At 38.2% G+C, this 11,025-nt stretch overlaps 2 protein-coding genes across 2 annotated transcripts; both read left to right on the top strand.

Moving 5' to 3' along the window:
- Positions 1-1,139: 1,139 nt before the first annotated feature.
- Positions 1,140-8,108, top strand: TM35_000421390 (uncharacterized protein; the record flags this gene model as incomplete). Its single annotated transcript, XM_029029950.1, has 1 exon — positions 1,140-8,108. The coding sequence occupies one exon, from the start codon at positions 1,140-1,142 to the stop codon at positions 8,106-8,108; it is 6,969 nt and encodes a 2,322-aa protein (XP_028878747.1).
- A 684-nt stretch (positions 8,109-8,792) lies between these two features.
- TM35_000421380 (uncharacterized protein) lies at positions 8,793-10,817 on the top strand (the record flags this gene model as incomplete). The annotated part of the gene is made up of 1 exon (XM_029029949.1): positions 8,793-10,817. One exon carries the CDS (start codon positions 8,793-8,795, stop codon positions 10,815-10,817), a length of 2,025 nt encoding a protein of 674 aa, XP_028878746.1.
- Positions 10,818-11,025: the final 208 nt, after the last annotated feature.

Genomic DNA, 11,025 nt, shown 5'->3' with positions numbered 1-11,025 from the left:
CCTCAGCGTGCAGCAGTATCACGATAAGGACTTGTCCTTCCCACTGCTGCAGCGCCGTGTCAAGGCGGCTCGCAAGGATCGTGCTATCTTTGTCAAGAAGAACACGAAGCGCGCAGTCGTGGCTTAGACATCATGATTGTAGTAGTAATAATGGGAGAAGAAGATAGAAGTAAAGAAGGAAGAAGCATTAGACTATACAAAAGGCCTTTGTGGTATATATATATATATATATATATATATATATATATATACTTAACTTTGGGTTGTTTGGTGTCTCTTGTTTGTATGTGAGGATTATCACTATTCTTCTTTTTAATTTTATTTTTTCTTCTTCTTGTTTCTATTCGTTGGTTGTCTTCGCGCATGGTGGTGTGGATGATGGGAAGAAGGAACAGTGAGAGGAAGTATACGGAAGGAATAAATATCAAACAGAGAGAAAAGGTAGTAGAGGAAGAATAAAAAAAAGACACGTTTGATACTATATACATATGGGTCTGTGTTTTTCTTTATTTGTTTCTTCTCTACCCTCTCGATATTTATTTCGCCTGTACTGTTTTACTGTTTCCACATCAGCAGCTTGTTTGGATACCTTGTTTCTCATTTTTCTTGTTTTGTTTTGTTTTTTTTTTGATTTCTCCATTTTGGCGTTAACCATACACACACAAACAAACACATACGCATGTACATGTGAATGTGAATGTGAGTGTGTGTTGGACGAATGCTCTCACAGAGCATCATTACCATTTTTATTAGAATTTCTCTCTGTTTTTTTTTTTTTTTTTTGTGTGTGTACATTTTTTCTCTGTACTCTTTTCTTCTTTTCTTACTCTTATCTATCTATATAAATATATATATAGCTACTTCTGTCGTGGTTCTACCCAAGCCTTGGGTGTGGGGAAGGGTGGTTGAACATAATAGACAGGCATTATAGAAATATATATACATATATATATATATATGTATATATTTGTGAAATAATTACCATCACACAGAATTAGTCTTTTCTTATTATTAGTACTATTTCAGTATCCCTTGACTGTTCGTATTATTATTATCATTATACTGTATTATTATTATTATTATTATTATTATTATTATTATTATTATTATTATTATTATTATTGTTATTATTACCACCAATGAAGACTACTGTTGAGCGGAAAGCAAAACAACGTACCTGCCGTCTCATCACACTCTGCAGTGATAACTCCACCTTTGATTTAAAGGTTCTAAGTGCCATCATTGCATACGCTGCTGCCCTCATTCCACCAAACACAACGTTAACATCTATACAATCTCATTCCACATCATTGAGAGATCCACCATCCACCACAACTGCCTCAACAATAACAACAACAAATACAACAAAGGATGGAATAGATGGAGATCCAATGAGTACTGTAATAGCCGCACTAAACGCAGCATTCGCTGGTTCCTCCACTATGAATGGCAGTAATAGTAACAATAATAACACCATGGCCGCTTCTCCAACAGGAAGAAGTGGAAAAATGGGAAAAGGTAGTAAGAAGGCAGCAGCCGCATTAACCGCAGCAACCACCGCCGCCGCAGCAGCAGCAGCGAGTTTATTACCAAAACTACCTTCTGGTAGTGTAACTTCAACCGATACAACACGATCTATATTTGCAGGTGGACTATTACGACAACCATGTGATTGGTATAGTGTTCTGCAGAGTCCACAGTGGGAAGTACCATTAGTGTTTATTCACAAACTACCAGAAATTGAGGTTGGAGAGGATGATACTTGTAGTGTAACTGCCTCTAGTCATCGTGGAAGTTCATCGGATTTCTGTACAAATCTACAAAGAGCCTTACAAATCATTACAGAAGAAATAGAGAATACAACTGCAGTTCATGGGAATCCAACAATAATAACAACAACAACGAATACCGATACAGAGAGCATAGGCAATAAAGAGACAATAACACCTGGTACAGTATCTGAGATATCCGCAACTACAATTCCTTCTCCAGTGTATACAGTAGAAGAAGTAATACCACCACAACATCATCATATACCGAATGAAGAAATAAAAGGAAAAGAAACTGTTAAAGATATTGCAGTGATATTGGCATTACAAGATCCACGTTTATTAGCCTTATTAATGAATAATAGAAAAACATTAGTGTCCAATCATGTGGATATACGACTTATTGTGGATTTTGTAGATAGTCATCCTAATCAAGGTATACTTGCTCCTCAAAACCACACGGCAGGAAATACGAGTGGACCTCAACGTCCTCGTGTGGGTTCAGGATCTTCTAAACGTACAAATACACGAGAAAATCTTGTTATGACTCCATCCGGAACTTCAAAAGAAGCGGGTGATCGTGTAACAAGTTCTCCTAATAATAATATCAATACATTTGAATTATGGATTGATCGTTATCAACGTGAAGGACAAATTACCGTTATTACTTCTCCCTCTGCAGCCTCTCATGCATCTAATATTTTGTGTCTTCGTGAAGTATTGGATGGAGAGAGTGAAGATAGAAAATTATGGATTCATCGATGTGTACATGAGGTATTACCTACTTTACAATATATGGCACGAGATATGGCTCAGTATAATGATTGGTTTTCTACTCAATCTATACATCAATATCCAATTACGGTAAGTACGACTACTAATAATAATAATACATTACAGCATGAAGATATTTCCATGTATAGTGATCCTAACTTTGCATCTCATACACAACAACGATCACGAACAGCAATGTTTACTTCTATTGCTACATCTGTTCCTGAACGAGATCCCATGCGATCTACGATAAAAGAAGTATCTCTTCCCTCACAAATTGTTGAACAAACACGTCCATATAAAGAAGAAAGGTGTTCATATTATCTTCGTGAACGTAAGGTACGTGGTCAATGGACATGTGTTTCTGCCGTTCGTGCCCTCGCCGCACAAGTAACCGTATCATTAGCAAGACAACAACAACCAAAGATTGTACAGACAACACTGGAGGATAAACCACTACAAGAAGCTACAATTGATCCATTAACAGTATCTGATAAACATGTTAAAGATGTTAGAAATATAGAAGATAAAAATGCATCCCTTATGCAACAATTACGTCTCTACTCTTCAAGACAATCCGTTTTAGCCATATTAGATGATATGTGTGAAGAAGAAGATGTGAATACCTTTTCTATTGGAGGTGGTGAGATGGATAATAATAATAATACGACTACTACTAACAACACGAATAATAAAAGACGTAGTGGTGAACAGCAAAAAATATCTACAACAAGCAAATCAAACACAACAGGAGGAGAAACAGGAACAGAAGTAGGAACAGTAAGACCATCTTCATCCTTATCAGTTCCTATACAAGAGAATGAAAAAATAAATCGATTTGATGTTACCGCAACGTTACCATTAGATCATACAATGGATCGTCCCACTTCACCTCCTCACCCAGATGAGATTCGTTGGTTAACACGTCAATTTGTTGGGAAAGGACTTGGTTTATTTGCCGTTCCTCCTGCAGAATTAGATTCAAATCTTATGAAAGATCTCGGTGGTACAACAACCATATCATCTAATTCCATTGAACATTTTCAAGCGGTAATGCGAATACGAGAATTATTAGAGGATCCATTAAATGGTTTTACAGTTGAAGAAGGTGAAGATGCTGTGGATATGCATCTCTTACAACTCATTGAATCTGATTTTAATCGTACGGCAAAGGAATCACCATTAGAATGGGGTCGTGTCTGTGAATCTGCAGTAACTTCTTTTGGTTCACCTGTAGTGAAAGAGAAATTACAACGATCCGTAGAGCGGAGTTTAACCTCACGAGAACGAAGACATATCGTTCAACAAGTTTTTCTTCAACGTGCGGCTGCTGAAGCGGGAATAAGTGATATCTTTACACTTGGAATGAATGAAAGGACATCTAGTAAGGGAAAGAATACTAAGAAGATGTTATTAAATAATAATACTGCTACTATTACTAGTAATACTGTAGGAGATGGAGAAAATGATATTACCGGAGCTGCCTCGCGATCTATAGAAGAATTTGTAACGAAACCTGTAGCTATTCAACGTTTATATGATTTTCAATCTCGCTTTGGAACTCATTTATGCCGTCTTTTACACTGTACGGTACCAGATCCAATGGATACTATTAATGGAACTTTCACCGCATCTTATTCTCTTCAAGCAGAGAATGTTTATCCACCAAAGCGAGTGACATCTGTAATGTTGGGTGGAGTACCCGTTCCACCAAAACGAGAGGTTCAACGTGTTTGGTGTCATTATGTGAGTGGTGTACCCTCACTGGATCAATTTAATGAACTTGTGGCTTCTGAAACCGCTATTGCTTCTCATATGAATAGTATAGATATGAAAGGAAAAGGAGGATCTCTTCCGCCTCCATCATCATCAATAGCAACAGCATCAACAACAACAACAACAACAACTGTACCAGTATTCGTACAACCTACACAAACAACAAGAAGAGCCACAGTAACAGGAACAGGAACAGGAAATACTTCAACTGGATGGGGTGGTTCTATTGGAGATCTTTTACGTCGACAATTACTTCGTCATTTACGAAATTCATCCCAGTTGTTGGTACCAACAGGAGAAGAAACGGAAAAGATGGGTAATGTGTGTAGTTCTGAAGGGAAGGCACAAACTATATTAGAAGGTCGTCATGCACTCTATCCATATGATGATAGTATTGTAGAGGTTGTTACCACTGATAGATCTCGTATGTGTCGCTATGTAAAATCTAGTGAGATAAACTGTGTATTACATTATAGTATTCCTTCTCCTTCTGTTCTTTCAGCTCCTTCTACTGTACCTATCAGTTTTGCAGGTTCTTTTCCATTGGGACCATCAACGCGAAAACGATTGAATGAAGAGACTATATACTTTACAACATCCTTTGATGATGGTGTGGTTCTCACCTGTACTCAACGTGTCGTCTCACCTTCCTTAACGGTGGACAATAATGCGATGACTATGAGTAGTGAAAAAGATAATGTTAGTAATATCTCTACAAAAAGTGTGACTTCACGACGTGGTAAACTCTCCTCAAGAGGTGGAAAATCTCAAACAGGAACTTCTACTGGATTTGCAGATGAAAACCAAGCCGGTGGACGTCGTCTTGGTAGACGATATAATAAAGGTAAAAACCGTGATGATGGAGGAGAAGCCCTCGCAGCCTCCGCAGCGGCTATATCAATGCGACCAGATGAACCTCCACGACCTTTTCCAGTTGCCCAAGATGGATCTATTCTTCTTTGGAGTCTAGCCACACCAAATGTAGCTAGTGATACGATGAGTTCTCAACCAGGAACCACTAATGTCCCATCCTCCGCTGGTATTTCACGAGGTATTCCAAAACTTGCTGTTACTATTGCGGCAAATGGGTTTACTATACATACTGAAGAATATGAGGCGGTATTATGGATTACACATTATGAATCTAGTATCTTTTCAACACCAGAGTTAATGCGTTGTGTGCATTCAGGTGAAACCAATGCAAGTTGGGGGGATACTATAGAAGTGGAAGTACGTCGTGCGGTGTTAGAAGAAGTTGGAGCTCTTTGTAGATATTTCCAATCTGGTGCCACACAAACATTATATCCAGATGGATCTGTTTTAACGCGTTATCCAGTTCCAAATATGGATGTAAATAGTTTACAGGTACAAGTGGAAACACTTACGACAGCCTCCGGTGAATGTTATGTTCGTCAATTATGTGAAGGAGAAGTTAGTAGTTTTTCGCATCTTAAGGCCAATAAGATTGAATCACGAATGACATTTGATCGTGGTAATAATTGTCGCATTTTATCAAGAGAGGATAGAGTCACAGTTGTGTATTATTACCACCGAAATCATAATAAGTTCAACAGTAAAAAGCCAAGTAGTAGTGTTGAAGTATCCGGTATTTCAAATAGCAACAATGAAAATCAACAAGATAATCTTGATTATATGGATATTCAAGGAGAAAATATAAATGATGAAATTCCATTTGGTGTTTCTTCTAATATTATTGCTCGAGTGACATTACATGCAGATGGTACTTGTATTACTTCCTTTTCTACTGGTGAGGAATTCTTTGATCCTAATAACGCACCAGCACCTTTACGGCCATTATTAGAACATGTGCAGGTGGTGGAAGCCGCATGTGGAGCTCCTGTACGGTATTGTGTAGAAGCCCCATCATTACCACGTATCTTTGTCTGTGCATCAGCAGCAGATGAAATAAATAAGGAAAATCAAGAAAATCCTTCATCTATCTCTGGTGTTGGAGTTGGAGTTGTTGCTGGTGGTGGTGCTGGTAATAATAATAATAAAGGAGAAGCGGGAGGAGAAACGATGGTGACGGGGGTTTCAGATGTTGTTTCTGAAATTTCTGCCTCTATGCCTCCCTCTCATCATAATACTACGAATGCTAATGCTAATACTGCTAAAACTAATACGAATACTAATGCTAATACAGGGAAAGTCCATCCACACATTGATCATCCTGTTATACTTTCTCCACTTTCCGATACTCCCACTTCTGTATTTGCCGCTGCCGTACGAGAGGAATTAATGCCCCAACGTAAAACAGTATATGATCGTTTTTATATTGTATTTGGTGATGGATCTGTATTAAGACGTCGAGTTACTTATCACGGTACACGTGGTCCACCAATACCATTTTTAGAAACTCTCTTCACACGACCTACAGAATCTTCTATTCGTATTATACATGAGTCTGGCCTTGCGATAGTGGAACCAGCAGAAGCTGCACGTCGTAATTCCCAATCACCAGCATCTCTTGCTATTGGAGAAGGATTTGCCATGTTTGATTTAACTTTAGGTGGAATGCGACTGGTAGATTATCAACATCATATCACGGAAGTACGGGATCTTTTCTCTTCAGGTTCCATCTATGCACATATTAAACCCTCTTCATTGGAAGAATTACTTCGACAACTTGTATTACCAACATATACCCCACATGCTGTTCCTAAAGCACGAAAAGAAGCGATGAAAGCAGAAGAATTAGCTACAGAATCACAAAGTCGTAAAGATCGTGCATCTGGTATTTGTCCACCATTAATGAATCGTCTACGTGAACTCGCGGAGAGTTTTATTATTGCTCATGAACTTCTTCGTGTGGATATTCTTAATTCAGCTAAACGTCAATGGGAAATGAATCGAACTACTGGAAATAAAAGAAAAATAACACTTTCTAATTCTGTTAATGCATGTTGGGGAGGATTATCATCTCTTATGGGAACTTCAGAAGGAGCATCACTACAACGAGCTTTTGCTTCACTTAATATGCCTTCTTTAGATACCGCCGCTGCTGCTTTACCACCAATGGGAATTACACCTTTATTCTTTTCAGAACTTGAGAATGGTGTGGTGGTTCAGTATCTACATGAACGGGATGTGGAAGAGTATATGCGTAGTAAAGATGCTGAACCTTTTCCTGTTTTCTTATCCCACAGTACAGCCTCTGGTGAACCAGGTGTACAACAATTAACATTCTTTCGTGTAGAAGCCGCTAATGGGACTATATCTAATCCATCCATGGCAGACTTTTCACGACAGTACCGTGGCTCTAAATCTCCATCCTCAGCATTTCTGCATACTAACTACAGTAGAACAGGAGAATCGAAAAATACGGTGGTGTCTGGTTCTTTACTTGGTATTGCCGTTCAAAAACAAAATCAATTGGCCTTTTTTCCAGGGAAACCAACACCCTTTCCAACCACTCGTTGGCTTCCACCAACCATGCAACCACCACGGCGTTTTCTTGAACCAAATCTCACGACTCAGCGTGATGGAAATACTGGCGGTCTTGTAGTGGTTGGGAATATCACTCAAGAAGAGAGTAATGGTGGACTTTCACCATCTTCCTATGAACGTCTTCGTGTATTTTTAAAGTTTACAGAAGCCACACGAGTGGCTCAGCAAGTGGTGTTATTAGGAGAGACAATGCGATATAAACAGTTGGCATCTCTGGTCACATATCAAAAAGCTATGCATGACAGTTCATCTAAAACTCTGCATGAGGCAGAGGAAGAGCAACAACGTCTTCGTGAAAAGTACTTTGCAGTGTCTACATGAAGAAAAGGAGAGAGAGAGAGAGAGAGAAAAAAAAGAAGAAAATGGAGTATGAGGAATGATATTAAGAAAGAAGAGAATATGAGAAAGAGAGAGGGAAGGGTCTACTTGGTGGGTTGTGTGGAAGAATAGGGAAAGAAGAATGAAAAAAAAAAATGATCTGAGGACTCCATTGAATGCGTGAATGGGGTGTGGAGGGTTTCTCGTATGAATTCAACTCAGACGAAATGTATAATAAGGCCTCTATCCACTTGATTGGAGAGGAGAAGAGTGGAAATAAAGAAAAAACAAAAAAAAATTTGCAGACTGCGTATATGTAAACTTTGTATCATTCAAAGAATGTAGAAGGTATAATATGTTTTTTCTTTTTTGTTTCTTTATATATTATTTTTTTTTTTATTGTTTTTTTTTTTTTTTTTTTTTTTTTTTTTTTCTCCTTCTCTTTCGAAAGGAGAAAGCGCTTAACCTGATGTTCGTTCCTAGACTCTAAGAATAATTCCTGATTTTTTTCTTTATTTTTATTTTCTGTGGATTAAAGGGTAGGAAACACGTTGAGGTGCGTCATAGAACAGAAAAAAAGAAAAACAAAAAAAAAGGCGAAAAGAAACAAAAAAAAAGAAATAAACTAAACACAGACTCACGTACACCTACACATCTATATATATATATATATATATATATATATAGATGTGGAAACAAGATATTGGGCAATGGGTGGAACGTAAAGGGCGCCGTGGTTTAACTGGAGGAGAACAGCAACAACAACAACAAACACGACATTTGACAACACCAACACGTCATGCAGGCCGTGCGGGTTTTTTACCAGAGGGATTTAAAGAACGACCAGAAGATATTCCCACTGCCTCTGCAATTCCAACCGATTTCTCATCCCTACCAAAAACAACAACAACAACTACTACTACTACTAATCCAAGTTCATTACAGGAAGGGGGAACATCACATGCGGGGGAATGTTGGGTGGCTGTCTATGGTGTATCAGCGGGAAGTATATTAGATGTGCGAGAGTATCTTGATATCATGTTTGGTCGTACAGTAGAACATGCCTGTCCAAGAGAAAATGGAATGGTTGGAAAGAGTCATATACTTCAAGTGGGTAATGGGACGAATTGGTTTTACGTAAAGTTTGAAAACTCCGTTGCTGCTGCACGAGCGGTATATCAAAGTCCTCTTACAATTCCTATTCTCACTGGTGGTTATCTAGGTAGTAGTGCTATAGGAACAAGTGCTATCATGACTACTTCCAGAGATAGTGTGGGTTCTAATAATGTGAATGTTAAACAAGAAATTGTTGGTGTTGCCTGGTGTAATGACGCAACTTTTTTACAAGAGCATGAACAAAAAAATATAAAAGAAACAGAGGAATTTATAGGAAAAAATCCTATCAGAAGCAGTAGTATTGATAATAATAATAATAATAATAATAATATTAATAATAATATGACCAGTAAAGGTAAAAGTCCTGTACAAGATCTACATGATGATACTATTAAAAATGCTGCTGGAGTAACACCATGTGGAGCCGATCGACTTAACCGAACACGTCTTCCTACTTCCCACAGTGTTACTACTACTACTACTAATGCTAATGCTAATGCTAATGCTAATGTTGTTAATGAGATGGGAACAACACGGGGTTCACGTGGATTAGGCAGTCTTTTACGAGATGCTTTATACTCACCATGGAGTATGCGATGGACGACCTCACGTCCATCCTACAGTGAAGATACCTCACCATTACCAAAAACAGGAGGAGCATCTATATTAGCATCCGGAGGAAGAGGAAGAGGAGGTGTTGGTTCATCCTCTACAGATCGTACAGAAGTCTTTCATGAGAGTTTTCAAAGTCCTGATCATAAAGCTTCTGTATGGAATAATAATAATAATAATAATAATAACAATAATGGTATGAATGCTCCTCTTGGTAGTGGTAGTGGTAAACAACAGAATTCAAAGGATAGGACTGGTTCTATAGAAAGAGATATACATTCTCCTACATTTCTCTTTTCACGAAGTCGTCAAGAGTACTTTGATACCTCACGACAGGTGAATAGTGCTGTTCCTGTACCTCCACTTCCTGGGAATTTATCTATTCTTAGTGCTTTTCGTGCGGATGTCTCTCAACGTCGTTTACCACATCGAATCATTCGACTTTTTATAAACCTTCCTTCTTATATTTCGCACCGTTTAACTTCACATACATTTCATGATTCCAACCTTCAAGATATCACCACAGTGGATACGCAGTGGAATTCCATATTTGGAGGTTGTAGTATTGAACAACGATATGGACAACAACGAAGATTATTACGACATCGTCATTATAATGCTGCCGCACGTCTTCATACAGAGAATGGTGGAACTGGAGAATCATCCCCTAGTCTTATGTATTGGGCTCCATTACGTTGGTATGAAAGCACAACCGTGTTTTCTTTAATAGTTTTTCTCTTACTACTCTTTCTACTCTCTGCTGTCAGTTCTATTATGGTGAGTACAACCGATATGGTGAGTAGCGATCGCTGGAGTAGTGGGGCGACACTTTCATCATCTTCTTCTTCTGCTTTTCCCACAGAAGTGGATTATGGAATTAGGAAGATAGAGACTGCAGAAGTACCACCGGTGGGTCAAGTACAAGGCACTATCTTTGCAGATGGTGGATACAGAAGTAATTTATATCAGGCACGAACACTATAGAGAGAGAGAGTGTGTGTGAGTGTGTGTGTGTGAAATGTTAATACGCTGTTGTTGTGGATGAAAAGAAGTGTGGGAATATATATATATATATATTTATTTATTTACTCTTGTGTATGTGTGTATCTCACATGATGGATTATAAACATTCTTTAAAAAAGAAAAAAAAAGAACGAAAAGAGCGAAGAAAAAGAAGAAAAAAAAAAAACTA

The sequence above is a fragment of the Trypanosoma theileri genome (assembly GCF_002087225.1).
Source record: "Trypanosoma theileri isolate Edinburgh chromosome Unknown TM35_Tth_42_V1, whole genome shotgun sequence".
Lineage (NCBI taxonomy): Eukaryota > Euglenozoa > Kinetoplastea > Trypanosomatida > Trypanosomatidae > Trypanosoma > Trypanosoma theileri.
The sequence above is the reverse complement of the archived record's forward strand: the minus strand, read 5'-3'. Positions and strand labels throughout refer to the sequence as shown.